The 23,146-nt window shown below is 37.4% G+C and overlaps 1 protein-coding gene across 1 annotated transcript; it reads left to right on the forward strand.

The window, feature by feature from the left end:
- The first annotated feature begins 378 nt into the window (after positions 1-378).
- On the forward strand, positions 379-1,733 carry LOC143547672 (uncharacterized). Its single transcript, XM_077039040.1, has 2 exons — positions 379-864; positions 1,560-1,733. The coding sequence occupies exons 1-2, from the start codon at positions 420-422 to the stop codon at positions 1,577-1,579; spliced, it is 465 nt and encodes a 154-aa protein (XP_076895155.1). The 5' UTR covers positions 379-419; the 3' UTR covers positions 1,580-1,733.
- Positions 1,734-23,146: the final 21,413 nt, after the last annotated feature.

A 23,146-nucleotide genomic window follows, 5' to 3' on the forward strand; every position in this document is an offset into this window, starting at 1 on the left:
TTCATCGTATTACAAAATTCTAATCATAACGTTTGATACGAAGATCAAAATTAATTGCTTTAACGATAATCATCCACCTTAAAACCAATAGCCTAGGTTAAATGATTATATATTGTGCTATAAGTTACTCAATTAAACCATTATTTTACAAAAAAAATTATTATCATTGTTTTTAAAAAATTACTGTAAATTGATTCTGTACCCTAGCTTGTCACATAATATTTTTTATGACTTAAGAAAAGTTGTATTATTTTATTTTAATCTACTACGTACAAGTAACAATATGTGAATTAAAAATAAACTAATTAGAAAAAACAAAAATTAAACAAGAAACATGTGTATAAATACCAAGCCTGCCTGTGATCTGCAGCTACACAAGCTCTAAATCAACCAGTAAACACAAACACCAATCAAGATCAATGGCATGCATAAACATGCAACACAAGAATGAAGGCTTCATGGGCCCAAGAATCTCATTCTCAAATGATTTCATTGACTCAAATAATATTCACCATCAATACAGTTACACTGAAGCTCCTGTGTCATCTGATTTTGAGTTTTCAGTTCCCAGTTTTTCTTCAAATTCTGCAGATGAAGTCTTCTTCAAAACTGGTTATAAACATATTAATCCACCATTGAAGGAGAAGGTGGTGACACTCAGAGATGAGCTTCTTGCAGCTCATGATGATGATGAAGATGATGTTATTTTGTTTAACAATAGTAATAGTAATAATAAGAACTCAAGTGGATGGTGGAGAGAGAAGTTTGGACTCAGAAAAAGTAGTCAAAGTAAGAATCTTGGAGGCTTAGAAACCATTGATGAAACAAAGATCAAACCTACCTTTCACAATCCTAGTTTTACAGGTAATATATATTATCCATTCCTTTTTAGCTTAAAGTTTTTATAGCATTATATTATATAGTAAGAGGTGAGATTCGATACAAATAAAATTAAGATACTAAACATACTAATAATTAGAGTAATTATAATTTTATACTAAAGTAATTATTGTATAAAAAAAATAATATAGTGTAATAATAATTACTTTAGTTCAAAATTTACAGTGTAATAATAATTACTCTATTTATTTGTACCGTTCTCATGATTAAAGACATTTGTATCTGATCAAAACACATTTTTTCTTTCTGCCATTCATTCAGAATAAGTTAGAAGTTAAAACAATTTTTCTAAAAGCAAATATTTATATATTTCATTGCTTTAAATTAAATTGTTATATATTAAGACATAAGAATTACATACTGTAAAAATACGTGTAATTATACATATAACTCGGTATAAATTAATTAATGCAGGCAGTTTTACTTTCTTTTTCTTATTTTTTAAATGTTGGTGAATTATTTATGTATTGTATATCTATAATTTTTTTTATTCTACATAATGATAACAATAAACAAACCATGAAAAATGTCCGCATTTATTTTGCATTTCATTATGTTCTATATATATTTAGTTAATATTATACGTAGTAAAAAATAGAAAAAGAAAGTTAGTTAGAGAGTTATATATGGCTGTCCTGACGTTTAATAATTTTTCACAGGAAGCAACCGATACAAGTGAATTAACCATGGCGGAATCAAATATCTGAAGTAGCTTATTGATCTTGAGGGTGAATTAAAGGGGGTTTTTAGGTTTTCTTATTCGTTTTTTTTCCCCTTATATTTTTCTAAACTAAATTAGTTTATGAGAAGTGTGAATCTAAGAAGTTGATGTGTGTAGAGAAGTCATTTAACTGTTCATGTACGTATTTTGTACAAATATTTGCAGTTGAAAAAATATCAATCCATTTTGTCTTTCAAATATTTGCGTTTGAAATAAGTGTTTCACGAGATTTTCTTTAAAAAGGATTTTTTTTTTCTATTAAAAACTAGAAAGTATAAAGAAGGCTGATGAATTATTATGTATGAAAATTAGAAATATAAATAATAAAAGTTTGAAACTTGACCGATTCACTAAACTAGCATCCTGGGTGGGACTGAACCGTGAACCAAACTGTTTGTATCTTAAACCGGTTGACTTACTTCAACTTTTCAATCAACTTAGCGTTTACTAGCACCCACGATATAAAAATCTTTTGTTCTGCTTAAAAAAGTTGGTTTTGTGTTTTCCCAAAGACTATCAGGTAAACCCATGCATAAAGATGAACTTTTCATAATTATATATATTATATTTAAAAATTAAGGCAATGAAAATTGGATCTTGTTCAGATGTCAATATAACATTAAATTATATTGTGATTCACGCCTTTTTGAGATTGTTCCCTTGGATTACTTAGAAAATACTAGTAGCAACCTATGGAACCATTTCTTTACCTTACTATCTGAGCTTCATATTTCATTAAACACTACATGAAACATATTACAAAGTCAAAAACTTCCATCTACCTCATTCTAGATCTAAACATTTTTATCTATTCGTGATCCACAAATAACTTAACACTTTAATATCTCCAAATATTTTCTCTATTTAATGAACTTGTTTTCGAAAATACACTTGTTTCGAGCCATCCAAATGCACCAACGTGCCACCATAACAATCGACTGAACCTTCCTTCTCCTATGCTCGATTATAATATAAAACTCAATATTTTTACTTGTTAATTATATTTTTCATGGATAGATATTATTAGTTGCATATCTAGTTCTTATAACATATTTCAAACCAAATTGTTTGAGCCAAAACTGGTTTTGACCATCTTTGACCTTGAACCGGTTTGAAACTAAACTGGCCTGACTCAAAAACCGATTTGTGTCTCTCTAGTCTCTACCACAGGCCAAAGTCCCCTTATTGTCAAGTGTCAACCTAGTTCAGTTGCCAGACTGTAACTGTAAGCTCAACTCTCAAGCAGTCCATCTAATATTGGGCTGCCTATTAGCAAAAGGACAGTTGGGCTTTGGGCTGGACTCTCTTAAATCCTCAACCGATATCAGTCCAATATTTTGTATCAATTACTGATCATATATTCATATGTGAAACTGTACTTAAATAAATTGTAAACAAATTAATCACATACCAAAAAGTGTGTACATTTTCTGCAATCTATAACAGCCCGAGCTCAACCTACGCTCGCTTCAAGCTTTATTCTCAAATACTGAGCTTTGCTCCGCAGTCATTTTTTATTCTTGAGTTTGGCTCGGATTCGGTTCATTTATTATTTATTGATCTATTATTGTACATTTATAATTATTTTTATTTATAGTTATAACTTATGCATGTATCATGCCATCATGGTTATTCTGTAACGATATATTTAAAATATAAAAAATACAAATATATTGGCTTGCGAGCCTACTTGAGCTCGATAAGTGAAGCTATAGTTTAAATTCTTTATTTAAAGAGGATTACTTGAGGCTCGAACTTATTTAAACTCGACTTGTTCAAACATCTAACTTATGTGATCTTGTGTAGCTCAATAACGGCTTAACTCATTTACAACTTTTATATAACCAACAACAAATTATGGTGTAACACTCAACCCAAAATATGTTTCCAGATCTGTGTTTTTAAATACCACTTTTTTCTATTATGCAATTAAACATTTTTAGAATAAAAAATCGTTTTTTAAACAGAACACACTTTTAAACGTTTTTCTCATAGAACATAAGATTTACCTTTGAAAATTTGCTTTTTGAAAGGTTGTTTGAAGAAGAAATAAACGTTTCATAGAATATATTTTGAATTTTTCAGAAAACCTTTACAAACTCTTTTTTTAAATTTCTTTTAGTTAGTTTGAAAGAATATAATTTTTAGATAAATTTTTTATTTTTTTTATCTATTTGGAGTGAAAAACAAGCAATTTGTCAAAACTACAATTTGATAAATGCTTTTTTAACGACTTTTAATATTTTTTCTTGTTGGAAAAGACTTGAAGCTTTTGATTATTAGAAAATTATCATATAATAAATTTCATTCAACAAATGTATAAATTTCTAATTGAAGTTTAGTGTTTGGTATTATTCCGGTCTAGCTAGTAGAGTTGTCCAAATTGTTCGTCGCTCAAATTAAATTTTTAGTTTAAAATTTATATATATAATATGTATTTATATATTACATATTCATTTTTAATATATATACCTTTTTGGAGTTTAATTTTATTTATTGTAAGGAAATTTATTATATACTTAGAGTTTGATGATAAAAGGGTTTCACAAATAACTAAGTTGTTATAACCTATGTAGTCGATATCGCCGATATATCAGTGATATATCGGTTATCAGTCCCTTTGCGATATATAAATTAGAATATCGATACCGATAATATAAACAATATCGACCGATATTGGACTAATATTTGACTGATATATCATTGATATTCCCGATATCAGTGTTTTAAGTCTTAATTATTTACTTTTAGTGTTAAATGTTAGTGTTTTAAGTTTTAATCAATTCTTACTTGCAACGATTGTTAGTGTGTTACAATTTGCAAAAGGTTAATTTGTTAATGGTTATAGACTATACTGAATTATTAGTGTTAAATTGCTATATATATGAATTATAAATGATATTAAAATTACCGATATTTCACTGACAGAGACGGCCCAATCATTTTGGTGGCCTAAAGCGGATAAAAAATTTTAAGGCCCTTATTCGTATAAAAATTCGATTTGTACTTTCGAAAATTCTATTCATCATGATGCACTTTTAATTATATGAGTAAGTTAAATATAATACTAAAATAGTTTGATTTGTCACTGTTATATATAACATAAACCAGTACATGATAATATTACTTTTTTTTATAAGAAACCAAGCTAAGTGTAAGGTGTTGAAATATGTAAACCGAATGAATGTAATTTATTGAAGGATATTTGACTACCGTAAAAAATTGCTTAAAATATTGTGAATTTTTTTTTATCGAATTAATCTTTATTTTGAAAGAAAAATCTACTGAAAAATGCTAAAAAAATCAATCAAGAAATGATTTGGGTAGCTGTTGCTGAAAATACTAAAAAAATAAATGTATCAAAAGAAATTCTAATTATGTGGAGAATGGGAATCGAACATTGGTATTATTAGTGTATTACTAAAAACCAGACCAAGACATTACCACTACACCAGAACAGTCTCCTGTTTATGCAAACAAAACTATTTATATATAATATATGTAAGTTTCTTTTTTTTTCTTAATGAAATTGAGCCTCAAAATTTTGGGGGCCTAAAGCCCTAGCTTCACATTTTAATACTAACGGGCCGGCCCTGCCCACTGATATATCACTGTGATAACCGATATCTCAGATAGTGGTCCTTTACCGATATCCGATATCCACATTAACTAGTTAGGTTATAACCCGGTTTAAAAGTTATCTTGGTTTGGTGATACCTAAGACCCGCTTATTTTTTTTTACTATAAAATTATTTCTTAATTATAAATAATATCTTTTTTTTAAAGAAAAATCATATAATAATTTTTAGTATATCCTATTTTATAGGATTTTCACATCAATAATTTGGTGAGAATATTTTTTAATTTAATGAGATGTTATAACCCGTTTAAGGAAAATCTGGGTTTGGTAAGACTCAGAACCGTGAATTCGGGTCAAATCCATGAGAAACCTCTATTTAAAAATCAAGCAAATCTAGTGACTCCAAAAAAAGGGAGGACGACCACATCACAACACGTAGGATTTTCATGTTTTCGTTTATATATATTATAGATATGTATTTATATAGAAATATAAAAATATACAAATTTTTAAGGATTTTTAAATTTTCCACTTTTGTGTTGACTTCAAACTTTAATTTTATACCCTAACAGCTTGTTCAGTACTTCTACAATTCCACTTTTCCACAAACTTTTATGTCATTCCGTCATTCGGTACTTCAATTACATATTTGAAAAATTAGCTACTTGTTCTCGTCACACTTGATACACGAATTATTTTTTCTATTGTTAGAAAAAAATAATGATCAGGTATCTTCGTTGAACTTATTATATATGTTTTTTTTTGCTAACTTTGAGTTTTAGACATTTGAGAGTTGGAACTCAATACATTTTTTAGTTGAAAGTCTTGAATTAATGTCATTTTTGGAGTTTTATAAATTTAAAATTGCAAACTTTTACGAAACCAAGTAAAACCAAGCCGCTCAATTTGAAACCAAACCAAGTTCAAGCATAAACATATCGCTCGTTTCTTTAAAAATTCAAGCCGTTCGGTTCGACTTCATTCGTGAACAACTCTACTTGTTAGATCGATTTTATTATCATTTGATAAAATTTCTCTTTATTGCTCGTTAAAAAAATGCAAATTACCATCGTCCATTTAATTATCTAGAAGTCTACCATCCTCAGCTATTAACAGTCACGTTCTATTTGATGGTTGAACAAATTTCAAAAGTACAAGTTGCATTTATTGTTATAGACTTACATATCCAATCTTAACATAGCAACATTAAATATAAAATTTAGTAACTCAATAATTTAGCAATTATATCAAACTGTTATATTTTATTTTTCTAAACAACAATTTAAAGTACACATTGAATTGCAGGGAAGATTCAAGACAAAAACGAAGAAGCAAAAAGCAAGTTACGTTTAGTTTAACCCAAATTAAATCTTTAACTAACATAGGTATTATGTATGCTAATTTTTTTTGTAGAACGCCAACTCATACATTCAATAATTCTACGTCTAACCTAAATTATATCCTTTTAGTAATCACTAGACTTGTACTTTCATATTTTGAAAAACAAAAAGACCCAATAGTATGTGTCAAAGGTCCCAAAGGTGAAATTCAAAGACACTATTATTATTTTTTCTTTTTATCATCGTTTACATCGTCTTCAATAGATTCATTTTTGTTCAAAAAGACAAAAACTCTCATCATTTGTCAAGTTCATAAATTTTTATCAGATTGTTGTAATTTGTCATTAGGGTTGAAGGGGCTTACATTGGGTACCCCCTTCGGGTAGTCTTTAATGCGTGGTAACACTACCCTTACCTTACCTATTCGTGTGTGTATGTATCTACCTATCTAATAAACCGGTGGATTTTCAACCTCTTTTAATAACAGAGCTTCATTATGCCACGTGGCATCCATACAAGGATTGAATCTTATTATTTTCAATAGTATCTAATTATTTTCACAATACTCATCTTCATCAATCATCTCTTGAGTCATTACGGTTTTTCATTTCGTCTTCTCACTATTGCAGCAATAAAGGTCAGTACCCTTCATCAATATGTTTCGTGTTTCATAGATTTGGTTTTATGAAATTAAACAAAAAAAAAAAAAATTCGATTTAGACTGGTAGTGAGTTTGTATACATTTCGTGTTAACATGGAAAAAAGTTGTTTTGATTGTTGTTTAAAAAATGATTATGTAGGGTTGGGGATTTAGACCTAATAATCTAAATCAGGTTTTGAACAAATTTATTTGAAGTATTTTCTAACCTCGAGTTCTTATGAAAACGGTCAATGTATGATATGTACAGAGTTTTTCTCTTTAAGGTTATTGTATTCTACACATACATTAAGGCATAAAATCTTGAATTCTTGATGCTGTTTATCATAAATTTGTGATCAGATATCTAAATTTATCATCGATATGAAAAGTTTATAAGTGTTCATGTTTAAATAGTGCTAATTTATTTCAAGAACATGTAGCGTTTGACTTGTGAAGTCAACTATAGGTTACTTTCAGAAACTACCATACATAGAAAGATGTTGGTGTTAAATGTAAACTATAATTTATCTAAACTTATCTTTCAAAAAGTTGCAGGTTTACCTTATGCTTTGCAATGACTAAAAACAAGAGCTATGGATAATCGTCAAGGTTGATTGTTTTCTTAGATAAAGATTGTTAATGGGTTGGCATTTTTGCTCATATCAAGGTTTGGTCACCGTTTTATTCATTCTGCAGGTACATAAAAAATGGATTTGGGCCGCAACGGGTTTTTTAAGAAAATGGTAATTTTGATTCGGCCTAGAAAGGGACTTATTTTTCTATTTCTAAAAAAACTGATCATTTTGGTTCGGGTAATATTTATTTCGGCTCATATTTGGTTCAGGACATAACGGGTCTTTTCAATGAAACGGTGATTTTGATTCGGATCAGAAAGGTTTTTTTTAGAATATGATCATCATAACGAGTCTTTTTTAACGAAATGGTGATTTTGATACGAACAAGAAAATTGGTATTTTAGTAAAATTATCATCTTGGTTCGGGGTAGTACGGGTTTCAGAAAATACTAACAGTTTATATAGAGGTCAACTTTTTTGTAAAATTTTGCATCGTATTGGCATATTGCAACAATCTTACAACACGGTTGGTTTGTAGATTTTGTCATGGTTTTTGAAAAAATAAATAAAAGAAAAAATCTGAATTTAATTAACTTGAATTGTTTAAAAAACTCAAACTGGTGTCCATCCACAACCTATCAAAATGCTTTATATATTTTAGGTTTAGTCTAAGAGCCAATACTCCAGTGCTAAAAAGTCTAAGCTAGATTTTTCTTATGATCTTCACACACTTAATTTATTCACTAATTTATAGTATGCAATTGAATGCGCTGTTAGGTTTGTAGGTTGAAGCTAATGATGCCATCACAGCGGTGGGGATGACTAGACAGAAACGGTTACCTAATGAACTCTTGCCTGACTTTGTGGTATCTAATGCAAGAAAACTACAGTGCTTTCAGGTAAAAAAAGACTAATATACCCTTCTCTAGGTTCAAACTTGACTCGGCTTGAGAAGCTCACAGATTTCATAATAACATGAGTTTGCCTCTTTAAACCTCTTATCCATTAAATATTGTACTTTTATGTGTTTTATTCTTTAAAATTGCGTCTTTATCTCTTATTTCATGATCACTTTGTTCCCTCTTTTTTATATTTATTTTTATGTTTTTTTATATGTTCTAAACAGTTTTGATTATTTTGATCAAAGCTCGCTTTTTTTATGCGGTTGACCAAATTTTGGTCAATGTTTACTTATGGTGAAACCAACATATCATAAATAGTTTTGTTCAAAAATACTGGTATGGTGTACACTTATATTTAAAGACTTGGTTATTTAGTTTGTGTTGGCTATGAGTATCTGGAGATGGGTATGGATCTGGTTAACTATGACTATTTGGCAGGTTTCGGTCTAATGCTATGATGGCTCCCAAATATGCACAAAGTGGTGACCGTTGATTGACGAGATCGCCATTGATGAATAGATTGACCCACAACATAGAGACAACTACTCGAAGCGAGAGGTTCGGTGCATGCCACATTGTGCATCGAACGAAACCCACATTTGAGACCTCGAATGTCTCAGGTATGAACATTGAACACCGAACACTTTTATTTTAATCATATTCAACTTTTGTGGTCATATTTAAAAATTTTATATTTACATATATGTATTCAGTTTTTGGGAAAGTTTTGAAAATGTACTTGATGTCAGTTTAGCACTTCTTTTCCAACACAAATAATTCTTTTGTTTTTGTAATTTTGTTAAGAGTAACAAATTCGTTCTACTCACTAGAGATAAAACATAAACATTTTATGGCTAACTATTTAACTTCACATCATAAGAATTATTCAAAATTAAATACAATTATTGGATATTAAAAAAAACAGTTGTACATATGTGTATTAGGTTTTCGGGTCACTTTTAAGATGTACTTGATGCTGGTTTAGCAGTTCCTATTGAAAGAAACTAAATGTCTTATTTTGTTTATATCAGTTTGCTTTGAAGTTAGATTGTTCTCTACTGATCTGGATGCCAGTAACAAAATACAAAATCCGTGAGTGCAGTGAAATTTGGAAGTCATGGGCCATCACTATTAGGACAACTAACTAAGACAACAATAACAACTCTTTTGTAACTAACACTAATCAATATGGGTCACATTTATTTAGTTTACATTTTGTAAATATATGTGGCTGGCATATATTTCGATGCACTGTTAGTTGATCCATGAGATTTTGTTGGTTTGTTAACTTGCTAGATCAGTCTGGTAATTAGTAAGTTATGCATATTAGAGTTGCTTGAATTTTTTTTATTATTTATTCAGTTTTAAGTTAGCGTTTTTGTATATGTCTAAATATATTCATGGTTGGATGAACTTTAGTAGTTATTTTTTGTTCAGTTATTTATTAATTACAATTCAGGTTCAAGGTTTTAGTGTTATGACTTCTAGGAGCAAATAGCAATAAATATAATGCATACACTTTCCATACACATTTTGTACATCTCAACACAAATTATAGTAACATAGCTATTTTAATTAACTTAATTATGTATATAATAGCAGTGAAATGTTGATTTGGTCTCTGGCCAAATGTATGCGTTTGTTTGTGGTCAAATGTTGATTTGTGATATAAAAGTTGTTCAATGTAATTCTATTATATGAATATATCAATGTTTGTAATTATTAATATTATTAAATTTATTTCTTTTATTGTTTTTGTTTTATTATCAATCCATGTATTACACGGGTTCTAACCTAGTATGTATGTATATATATATATATATATAGAGAGAGAGAGAGAGAGAGAGAGAGAGAGAGGGAGAGAGAGAGTTATGTTAGCGTTTGAATAGGATAGAAATAGTTGAGAGGGCATGTAAAAACACTGGTGCCACTAAACTAAAGATAATAAGGATATATAAGTTTAAAGAGGCCAAATCTCGTTGATTGAATATTAGGAAAGTGGAGAGTACTTAACAGGGACACTCCTCCTATCCTTACATACTTTTTACTCATTTGCTTAGATTGCCATTGTGGATGATTATAGGTGCGCCATCCTTGCCACACAGGCAGGATGCCGGCTGCTACACCACCACACACAAATCAAACGAGGCGTAATGAAGAGGGAACATCATCCACTTAAACAGTTGAAACACAAATAATAAGTGGGTCCACCTCACTAATAACTAACCACATCATTTGTTTTTTTTTTCTTGTTTTTTTTAATATATAGTTAAACTTAGTTAACTCACAACATTCTACTTAAAATGCGAGCTAGTTAATTTAACTAACAATCTAGTTAAACCACAACACCCTATTAGGCCATATGTAATGAGGCTACAATTTGGGCGATTTTGGGCGCGAACACCATCCCCGGCGATTTTTGGGCGATAAGGGTCGGGGGCGGGGTTCTTTTATCGCCCGGAGTGTTTGAAAAATATTTTTATTATATTCTAATGACCGTTGCAAACGGTCAAATGTAAAAAAAATATTAATTAATAAAAACAATATATATATATATATATATATCTAAATAAACATACACATTCTTCTCTATTTCATATCTATTTCATACACAATTCATACCCAAATTCTTCAAAAAATCTAGCAAAATGAATCTTACAAACAACCCGAACCAACCGAATTCCGTGGAACTCACCGCTACCCAGAGAGAAATCATCAAAAAACACAAGAAGTGTGTCGAGGAACTCAACGATGCCATGAGAGAAAGCAACAAACAACACGAAAAGATTGCCGCTATGTTGAAATTGCGGGAAATGAGTGAAGAATACGAATCCCTCAAAGCGGCCGGGTTACACGAAGAGGCCGCATTATTGCAACGACAACGAATTGAAAAAATGCGCGAATATTATGGATATTAGTATTTTTTTAGTTTTGTATTTTTTTAATTTTTAGTTATGTATTTTTTTAGTTATGTATTTTTTTGTATTTCTTTTTAATTTTAATGCATTTTTATTTAATTATTTAAATAAATTGGTTTTTATTTGTTTAGTTTAATTATAAAAAGATAATAATATAAAAAGATACTGTGGGCCCAATTTGTAGCCTCTACTACACCCCAAAAATAAATTCTCACTCCTTGCTGACTGGACGCCACGTGTCACAATTCGCCCTCATTTATAGCCTCTCCACTACGCATAGCCTTAGTGTTAAAATTTATATTTTAGATCGTGCAATTTTTAGAGGATTCTCATCCCATTCTTCATCCATATCTCTATAATTACACTAAAAAACACTATATTTTTCTCTCATGTTCAATTAAATAATATTTTTTATACCTTTATCATTACAATTTTCTCTCTCATCTACTCACAATCAATCCAACAAATATTAAAAAATAAATAGGGCAAACAATGTCCATCAAATGTTTCCCCAAATTTACAAAAAAATCACTACATTTCTTTCTACACCCTATAATTTACACTCACAATTACTCACAATCTCACCCTATAATTTGCAAACTTGCGTAACATGGCTGGCTAGTGGTTACATCACATCATGATGTACGAGATACTACAAGAGAGTGGATGAACTATAAGTTATCAGGTCATAGGTCAAAACTTTTTATTATTATTTATTTGTTTAATTCATAAAACTTTCGTTATTTTTTTTGTTACAATCAAACTGATGTATATTAATGCAAGAGCTTTATTTTTTTAACTTTTTTTTTTTTGAAAGGCCAATAATATAAAAGGAAAAAAAGGGCTATTAACAAGACGCGAGAAGCCCAACAAACGTACACGAAAAGAAAATAAACCTAACAAGGCGAAAACATACAACAAACTATAATGGGAAATTTATAAAACTAAACTTGCACCATTTCTCCCATTCCAAGCTTGAGCGTTTACTAAACTTGCACCATTTCTACCATTTCTCGTATTTATTTATTTTTTTAACTATAATTCTTGTTTTATATTAATTATTCATATATATCTAACTTATTCATCCATTTAATTCATCTACTTCCAGTAGGATGGATACCCAAATACATACAATACTTAAACATCTAAATTTAAAACTTAAAAAGTTAATAATGCTATTGATCAAACTGTTATTATAGATTATTATCTGCTAATGACTCATAGTTTAAGCTATTAAAATTAAACTTTATTCATTTCTAATAAACGTGAAAGTGAAGGTGACTGTTAAATAAATGTAAAATTGAAAGTGAACCTTTAATAAATACAGAGACTTCATAGTAGCCATTAAAGTCTACGTATTTTTTAAAGTTGAATTTTCACCCATTTTAACGTTGGAGAAAATATCTCATACTGCCCTTTAAGATAATTGTCCTTGACATTTTTCCTTTTAATGAAGGTAGAAAATTGGAAGTTTAAATTAAAATACATGGATTCTATGAAATAGTGAAGAAACACTAATCGACCCCGGGCAGATTACGGATAATCTGGGGGTTAAATAGATGTTTCCCACGAGGGTTAGGTTCGGCAAAGAAGGATGTTCTTCAGATGACCTGCAAAACAAACAACGTGAGCTCGTCACTGAGAAGGGGGGGGGGGGGGGTTCCTCCTTGTGACCACCATCCGGCGTGAGAATCAGACTAGATTGCTCTGAATATAAGTGTATATTGAGAGAAATAGCTAGTGAAGGTAAAATACCAGATCATCCTACCGTTCCAAGGTGTTAGAGTATTTATAGCCGAAGGTAGGTTTCCAAGCAGGTACAGCCAGCTGTATAATATTCCTGTTCTACCAACTATGGGCTACGCACGTGCCATGCTGGTTGGTGGGTAGGCAGCGGCTGATAGTGACAAGGCCGGCTGTGTACTGTTCCCTTTCCACCAACTGCATGCTATGTGCGTGCCACGACAAGGGTTGGTGAGTAGGTAGCGGCTAATAGTGACAAACAGTACTAGAGCATGCTCCTCCTCGTACTGTTGTCGGTGAGCTGTCACCCTGTGATTGGTTCATGGGCTGCTTTGGTCAGATCTTGTCTATTTTGTCCATACCTTGGCAGGTATAGTACAAAAGATCTTCCAGAAGCATACGGACTGGCTCATTTGGGCGGGAGTATTCCCGCCTTGCTCATTCCTTCAGGTGACACTGAATTATTTAGCGCCTTGTGCGTGTAGCCTTGCTATTAGTGCGGGTAGCCTTCCCTGATGGCTTGTATCCGCAGCTGCGGGGACAGGCGGGATACTTCACCATTGGGAGGCTTTCCCTGCGGGAACGGCTGGCGTACTGCGCGTAAGGTCTTCATCTCTGAGCATGGTGGGTCCTGCGGAACCAGTTGGTCCTTGCGCAAACGTCCCTCTTCAAGGTGAGTCTTGCGGGTCCAACTGGGCTCTGCTGGGACCTACCTCTTCAAGTTCCCCCAGTCCAATGTTCTTCTCATGAATTGTTAATAAGTGAGGTGAACTTTGGACTTAATCAAGGGGTTTTGAAAAGTATTTGGTTTTAAGGTTGTCCGTGGGGATTCTTCCCGCGGTTTCCCTAATGTCACGCAAAAATTCCCGACTTTTCTGCTTGATCTTTGGGTATGATGCGGGTAGGTGTGTAACCTCGCAAGTCAGGAGCGTTGAGTTCCACTTGTGTAGATTCTCCATGAGGTTTTGGTAGTTTTGAACATAGTGATCAATTATGTTAAAACCACCAATTCCATCTTGGAGCTTCAAACAATCTAGTTCTCGACGTTCCCACTATGCGGGGATGTTATTCCCGTTTCCGCAAGCATGGCCCAGAAGATCCTTCTTGGTTTCAATTCCCTGCGGAGTGCTAGGTATGTGAAGGGTTTCGCCTTGACACTGTACCCGCACTTGTCTTATAGTTACTTTACTTCCAAGGTATTCCTGGCTTCAATTCCCTGCGGGTGCTAAGTATGTGAAGGGTTTTGCCTTGACACTGTACTCGCATCTGTCTTATAGTTACTTGGTTGCCAAGGTAAGGGGTATTTTCCCGCTTATTTTTGAATCTTTTTGAAATTCGAAGAGTTGGTGAAAGGATAAGAACAGTCCAAACTGTTGAAACGTCGTCCGACGGTTTCTTCTGACAGTGTCAGGACGTGCAGGAAGTTATGGTGACGTGACAATATATGGTCATTCCAGGCGCTTTTTCAGGCGCGTGGGCGCGATTTTTCGGGCGCGTGGCCGCGAAATTAATGGCACGCGTCCTTTCAACAGCTGTTGCCAGCTTGCTCTTTGCCACGTGTCATTGTTTCATTGCACCTGCGATTTCTCTCTCTTCCGCATTAAATTCATCGCATTAATTGCGATGAGTATATAAAGGGCGAGAGGGTGCGCCTTAGTCCACACTTTCACTTCTCTCTTCATCTTCTTAAAACGATTTCTGGCGAATACTCACTATTCTGTCGAGCATTCTTCTGGAATCGTTGTTCTGTACATCCAAAACATGTCTTCTACCCGTGATTTTGAGGCCACTGCCGAGGAGGCTGAGTTGTTCGTCGAGAACCCGACGTCGACGTCCGAAAAGGACGACAAGAGCACTGTCGGCGAGTGCCAGTGCGCTCTTCCTATTGACCTCTACCAGTACATCGTCCGGAAGTTCATGCTCGAGTCTTTAGAGCCTGAGTTTCCGGAGCCTCATCAGACGGTGTACGATGCCCCCAGGGGCAAGATAGGGGTGTACGCTGCATTCTTCGTCTATGGGAATCTGAGGTTCCCATTGACGAAGTTTGTGTACCGTGTTCTGGAGAGACACGGTGTACACTTGACGGAGGTACACCCAATGGCGATCGCGAAGATCCGCCATTTCGAGTGGGTGTGCCTCATTATGGGTGTAGAGCCCCATGTCGACCGCCTGATGACCTTCTACTCCTGGAGGTGCATCCAAGGGTGGTACACCCTGGTCAACCGGATCAAGGGTCTGAAGATTTGCGCCACCGAGCGCAGTCTTCGGTCTTGGAAGCGGGAGTTCTTCTACATCTCTGCCCGTGTCGTCCCTATTGCGATGGCATTCAAGAACGGGAGAGCACTCCCCAACCTTCACGCCTCCAACTACCAGGAGGCGGAATGGTTCTCCAAGATTTCCCGGATCCAGACTCCTGTTTACCGGTTTGCGGAGTCCGGGATGGTGATGCTCGGGATGAGCCGGGTATGGAAGGATGCCGGCTCTGAGACTCCGCAAGTGCTGATCGTCCTCGAATACGGTTTGAACTCTGTCCCTTACGGTATGCTTTATTTTATTTGCTAGGTTAGGGTTTTTGTTCTAACCATCTCTTTATTTTCAGAGGGAAACGACTTGCAGTCTCTCCTGCAGCCGCGGGAGGCTGGTGGTCCCGCTCGGATGGGTACTCGCGCTCTTGACGAGAACGAGTTGCCCATCCTTGAGCAAACGGCGGATCGGTTCGTGGAGGACTACCCGCCAGGCCACGAGATCCTGAGCGCCAGGCGGCCAGGTAAAGAACTTTTTAACCCTCGCCCTGTCAATGCTGAAACCTCTGCGGGAATTCCTCTAATTTTGTCATCTTCTGATGAGGAATCCGCAGATGGTCCTTTCTTGGCGAGGAAGAAGAAGGCTGCCGGCGGGAAGGGGAAGGCGAAGGTTGCCTCCACTGCCGATCCGGTGAATCGGTCCGAGTCAGAGACCGAGAGTGAAGAGGCGGCGGGGAACCCAGGTGGTGTTGAGACCACTGCTCCGGAGGTTGAAACGGCTGTCACCTCCGAGCAACCCAGGACGACGACGGTAACCAGTACGAAGAAGCCGGCTCCATCGGGTTCGTCCCCGCCTGTTCGCACCTTCAGGCTCAAAAAAACCCGTAAGTGTTCATAACTTTTTCTTATCTTTCCGCTATTATACTTATATATCGTGTTCGTGTGGGCGTGGATGCTACGACATTCCAAAGTGGAGCGGGAGGGAGCAGCTCTGGACCCATGAAGGTAGATTTGGTCAACCTACCCGAGGCGATGACCCAGGCGGCTACGCCTGCTTGCAGTACTGGTTCAGTTGCTCATCCCGTTGAGCCAACTGTTCCAGCTGTAACCTTATCTCCGCCGGCTGTCAGTGCCATTTTCACCGAATCCGTCACTGAGCCGGCGGTGATTTATGTTGCGGGTTCTTCCGCAGCCGCGGCCACGGTTGTGAGTTCACCTCCGTTGGTTTCCACCGCGGCAGCCTCCACCGCGTCTCCTCCGGCGCCTGCGACTACGGCCAGTCCTTCAGGTACGTTTGGGGTTGGGGCGTCTAGCCAATCCTTGCCTCCTTCCCGTCTCCTTGACCTTTTGGATGGTTATCCCTTAGGTTCAGGTGATGGGTTTGGTGGCTATCGGCCTGTTGTCGACCCTACAGGTGCGTAGGGTTATTTTGGCCTATATCCCTTTCATCGTTTCTCTGTTTAACTGCTTTTTGTTTTATTGTAGTTCGTGATTCCAACGAGGTGTACGCTCCTCGGTGGAAGATCCGCCGGGGAACAACCCTCCGGACTGCTGAGGACTGCGTCGAATGGGCGCGTCACGCCGCCCCAAGCGGTGCGCTGGGGGAGGCCAGCCAGCTACCAGGAAGGTAGGCTGTCCAACGAGCTTCGAATCCTTCTCGCCCGGATGCAGCCGCGTGTCGAGCTACTTTGTCGTGAAAACGACAAGTTGAAGACGGCGAGTAGCCTTGAAGTGGCTCAGGCGCGGGCCATCCGGGAGGAGAATGCAAAGCTTGCCGCCGTTGCTGCGGAAAAGGAGAAGGCCTTCAAAGCCCTTGAGGTTGACGTTCAGGCTCGTCTGGAGGCCCGTTCCAAGGCTGCCCAAGCTGTTAACGAACAGTTTCGGCTGGCCAAGGAAACTGCACGGAACGCAACCGAGAGGGCCACCAAGGCTGAAGCTGCTGCTGAGCCTCTACGCATCGAAAATGAGGAACTTAAAGCCAAATTAGAGAGGCTCCAGCAGGCTCATGATGCCTTGGCCATGGAAGATGCCAAGAAGCTCCAGGAGATCTTGGACCAGAGGGGGGTGCTTGACCACACTGAGCGTAAGCTAAAGGGCGTCGAAGAGGCTGCAGCCAAAGATGTGTTGCTTGCCAACCTCACAAAGAACGAAGCCGAACGCGCCCGTAATGAAGCTCAAGCTGCCCTCCAGGAGGCTCTGGTTACCAAGGAATGGCTTCTTTGAGAAGCGTTGTCGCAGGTATGCGCAGCTTCCTAACTTCTATACGCTTTTCCTTACTCTTGAGTTTGACAAACTTCTGTTTTGTAGGTTGTGCATCGGGTGTTCACGAACACATCATATGACGATGCGATGAGCGCAGCCCTCAACGCTTCTCATGAGGATGGGGAAAAGGCTGGCTTCCTGCTTGGTCTAGGGTTTGTTGAACAAGGCATCCCGCCTTCCAACTTCCCTCTTTACAATGTGGATATTGAAGCTGCGTATGACCAAGCAGTGAATCAGTATGCTGCCTTCCCGCATCCGGTGGTGGAGAAGGTCAACGAGATTGCTGCTGCTGATGACGGGCTAGCTATCCTTAAAGCTTTCCTTGAACCGCCACACTCTACTGATGGTGCGGGTCCAAGTGGAAGTGGTCCTGAAGCTTGATCCTTTAGATCCCTTTCCACCATTAGAGTAGATTTTTATTTTTGTATAGCTTCTTTTGTATGCGGGTATGTACCCAGCAATCTTTGTAATATTTGAATTTTGATGGAATAAAGATTATTTGCTAATGCCTTGCCTTGTTCATTTCACGCATATTTTGATTTAACTTAGCAATTTCTTTAGTACTTAGATAAGTTAAATTTTCAACGTGGCAGGTAATAAGTCAAAGTTTTGCTTCCTCTTTCGTGATTGTGCGGATAAGACCGTCACTTGCACTTAGTAGGATGGCCAAACTTTACCTATATCTGACCTGCGTGGAAGTTTTCCTCATATTTTCCTTTGAAATTTTCTAAGTGTTTTGAATAAGTTAACCTTTCGACGCGCGGTTGCCAATAGGTAAATGTTCAGTTTCCTTTATCATGATTGTGCGGGTAGGACCGTCACTTTCATTTATTGGGATGACTAAACTTTACCTATAGCTGACCTGCGTGAAGGTTTTCCTTAGAAATTTTTACCGTTTTATGTGTTTATGCGGATTTTGCCGCCTTCCACATGCAACGACTTACTTCTTCCCATATTTATGCGGTGAATACCGGCATATCAGCGTGGGAAGTTCATAAGTATAAAGGTAAGGCTATCAACACAATGTGAAAGGAGAATCATTTCCATTAGAAGTGGCTCTAGGCCTTTTCTTTACAAGTTTGGAATTGATCTACATGTAACATTTGTGTAATTGAGCTCCGTTCCATGTTCTTGGGATAGGAGTGCCATCGAGCCTTTCGAGCCGGTATGCGCCTTTTCCCAAAACTTCTTTGATAATGTATGGCCCTTCCCAGACCGGTGCCAGTTTTCCTGGGCGCTCTTGGTTTGAAGCCTCGTTGTTACGCAATATGTAGTCTCCTACATTGAAGTTGCAGAGTTTTACCCGCGTGTTGTAGTACTTTTGCATTTGTCGCTTGTAGTTTTCTTCACGCGCTGCGGCTAAGTCTCTGCGTGTGACATCTGCCCCGAATCCGACCCGACCCAGGTACCCGTTTCTCTGACCCGATCTCTTTCTTTTATGATTTAATATTTATACTTATATTTTACTTTTAATAATAATATACTTTTCCTTCCCGCCTCTCTCTCTCTTTTTCTTTCCGCCGTCCCGTCCCTCTCCTTCTCTCTTTCCGCCTTCTTTTCCCTCTTGTCGCCGTCCCGCCCTTAAGCCTTGTTTCCCTCTTTTTCTTCTAACTCTTTTGTTCCTTCCCGCCTAAGGTTGTCTGCGCAGACCCCTTGCAAGGAAGCCTGCGTGAAGACCACCTGTTTCAGCGATACGCGAGACGAACTCTTCTCGCAGCGCGCTAAGAATTGTAATTCTTCTCGCAGCGCGCTAAGAACGGTAGTTCTTCCCGCGACGCGCTAAGGATTTGTAGTTCTTCTCGCAGCGCGCTAAGAATCGTAGTTCATCCCTCAACGCGCGAAGAATTATAGTTCTTCCCGCGGCGCGCTAGGAATTTTAGTTCCTCCCGCGGCGCGCTAAGAAATGTGATTCTTCCCGCGGCGCGCTTAGAAATGTAGTTCTTTCCGCGACGCGTTAAGGTTGGTTCTGTCTGCCTTTGCGCTCGCGCTCTCTTGACCTTCTGTGTCTGCCTTCGCGCCTTAGCCTTCTCGCGCTGAACCCTTTGAGTTTTCTTCTGTTGAATCTAGCCGTTGCTTTTGTGTTGTCTTATCTTTTGAGCTGTTGACCTAATCTGCTTTGTCTGAAAAGCCACTTTTGGCGCAGCATGCGCACCAACCCCATTGGTTGGCAGATAAAGTGACTGACATTATCTTTTGAGATCTGCTTTTGCCATGCTTGACCAGTACCTTTATCTGACCCGCCCATGCTTTTTACTGTTCCCTGTCAGCTTTATCTTGCCCCCCTGCAGCTGCCATATCTTTCCATATCTTTTGCTTTTGTATTCTTATGCTTTTTGATATCTTTTGCTTGATCCTGTTAAAGATCTTTTCCCCTTTTTCTGGATTCATGTCTCCTAGGGTTTTCCTATAAATAATAATCTTATTTTTCTAAACACTACACACACAAAACACTTAATCTCTCCTGTTCTCTTGCCCCTTGCTCTCTCTGCCGTCTTCCTCTCTGCCTCCGTCTTCCTCCCTGTTCTGCCCTGCTTTTCCGGTAATATATATATATATTATATATAATAATTTACTTACTAATTATGCTAACTTATAATCAAGACTTAAACCAATCATTAAAACAATAATCTTATTTATAGGTTAACTTGTGCTTGTTTAAAGTTGGTTCTTGCTTTATCTTACACCGCATCGTTTATCAAGTGAGTAATCTCGTACCTAATCCCTTTTTGCTTTTAAATGTTTTGGGATGTTCATGTGTTCATACAAACTTAGAGTCTTAAACTTGTTTATGAGCTTTAGTCGCGCAGTATCCCATGTGTTGAGGACGTTTACTTGGCTGTTTATTTGTATGTGTGTATCATTAACCGCTTTGTTCGGCCTATTCCGAAGTTTTCATGGATCCATTAGATGAACACGGGAGACCTATCGTTTACGGTTTTCTTTGTTTACACTTGCACAGATGTTTTCTCGTTTTTGTGCTCAATTGGGAGCACGGATTGAACTATGAACTATGAGCTATGATCTATCTAGGCTTGATCACAATCTGATTGCACCCTTGTTAAACACCAGACATACACGTGTTGCGCGCAGATTTATTGATATCTATGTATTGTATTAAACTTGATTTCTCACCAACACGCAAGTGTTTGACGTTTATTTTAACACATGTTCAGGTTTGCAGTAGCTGTTTTGGAGCTTGTGGACACGTAGGACGTTTTTACTTTTGGACCTAGATTAAAATGTATCAAGACAAGTTATTGCTGTTCGAATATTATGATTTATAATATATTGATTTATAATGATTTATGTTATCATGTGTTTACCCTGCGCGTGCGCGAACGAATGTATTTATTAAATATTGACACCCAATAGTGTCACGAGTAATGAAACAATATGTGGCCCCCCGATGTATAATCCGCCTTTGGTCGGGGTGTTACAGATTGGTATCAGAGCTCGTTGACTTTAGGATAGGTGGTTAGACGTAACGGCCTAGAATACCTAAGAGTCCCTTCTCGCGCATGAGAGAAATCTCATGTTTGCGCGCTTATTGTTAATTACTCGTTATTTATGAATATGCTCGCGCTTGCGCAGTATATGATTTTATGTTTTATTTCGCGATATTTCGATTTTTGTTGAATTTCGATTTTTATTGATTTTTCTTACATATTCGTTTGTTGGGTTTGAAAATCCGAAAAGTCATGGTGATACATGAATAGTTGATTTTCAATTTCCATTTACGATTATGTTCTGAGGTTGGAAACTTGAAAAGTCATGGTGATACATGAATTGTCAACCTCCAATACTCATTTTCTTGTATGTTTTATATTGAAGATTGAAAAGTCATGGTGATACATGAATCGTCAATCTCCAATACTCGTTTGCTCGTATATTTTAAATTGGGAATTCGGAAAGTCATGGTGATACATGAATTGTCGATTCTTGATTCGAATTTGTTACCTTTATTAAGTCTGCATTTAGGGTCATTTATTTTACTTTAACTTTTGACAGTAACTGACTCCGCGAAACCAAGCTTTATAAGATTAAAACTTTGCGCTAAAACCAAGATATTAACTAAAATTAAAATTTTTATAGAATGCCTCCGCTATCTCGCCGATTTCAGAGAAGAGAAGCCTCGCGCATGCGTAGACAGCAACGTTCCCAGGAAATGGCCGCCGCGATAGCCCAAGCCTTGAGCCAAAATAATACCTCAAGTTATAACATTAAATCCTTCAACGCGGGTAACCCTCCAAAGTTCACAGGTCTTGAAGGAGCCACCGTGATGCTCCAGTGGCTTGAGAAAATAGAAAACACTTTCCTCCACACCCAATGCCCCTCAGACAGACGAACCCTATATGCTTCCAGTGTCCTGGAATCTAGAGCGCTTACATGGTGGAATGGAGTAGCTCATGCGCGTGGCGCAGAAGCTGCTTCCAGCATGCTCTGGGAGGAATTTAAGGAAATTCTGACGCGAGAATTCTGCCCTCCCAACGAAGTTAAGCGCCTGGAGGAGGAATTCTGGAACTTGAAGCAATACAGCGGTGAAGCGCGCGAGTACGCGACGCGCTTCCATGAACTAAGCTTGCTTGTCCCTCACCTTGTTACCCCTTCCCGCCGAGCCATAGAGAAATTCCTTGGGGGTCTCCCCATGGAAATTCAAGATTCTGTATGGGCCAGAAACCCAGTAACCCTCTCTGACGCCATCGAGTTGGCCGCTGTGCTCAGCGACAACCATGTCAGAGCAGGAACCCTGTTCCTGCGGGGAACAGAAAAGACCAAACCCACCAAGACTGCCCCTGAACCAACAGAAACCAAACCCGAACCCTCAAACCGTAACAACCTCAAGCGCAGGCGCAAGGCCTATGCGCTTACCAGCCCACCCATAGTCCAGCAACCCGCATACCAACCTCCAGTTTATGCGCCTAACCCACTGTCAGCCTACCCAACACCTCCTGTAGCCCATAACTATGCCTTAACCAATCCCGCACTCCCTGCCCCGCCACTTAAGAAGCCTTACACAGGAAATCAACCCTTTTGCCCAACCTGTAGATTTCACCACCCAACCCAAACCCCGTGTCGACTTTGTAACCGATGTGGCCGTACTGGTCACACTGCTGAGAACTGTAGAGTCCTTCCCGCCAATCCAATTGCGCCAACACCACCAGTCTACCCGCAGAACCCACAACCAACCTACCAAAACCCACGACCCAGGTCGTGCTATAACTGCGGTGATCCCAGTCATTTCCGGAACGCGTGCCCGAGACTACAAGTTCAGATTACGCAAGCGAATCCGGTGAACCAGATTTCAAACCAAGTAACGCGTGG

Source organism: Bidens hawaiensis, unplaced genomic scaffold (assembly GCF_021521415.1).
Source record: "Bidens hawaiensis isolate Kalapana, Puna unplaced genomic scaffold, B.hawaiensis_p1.1 tig00014775_1, whole genome shotgun sequence".
Taxonomy (NCBI): Eukaryota; Viridiplantae; Streptophyta; class Magnoliopsida; order Asterales; family Asteraceae; genus Bidens; species Bidens hawaiensis.

Excerpts from the sequence above, each read along its gene's own strand:
- LOC143547672 (XM_077039040.1), top strand. The coding sequence starts at position 420 with ATGGCATGCATAAACATGCAACACAAGAATGAAGGCTTCATGGGCCCA. Across the intron at positions 865-1,559 it reads TCACAATCCTAGTTTTACAG|GAAGCAACCGATACAAGTGA; the intron begins GTAATATATATT and ends AATTTTTCACAG.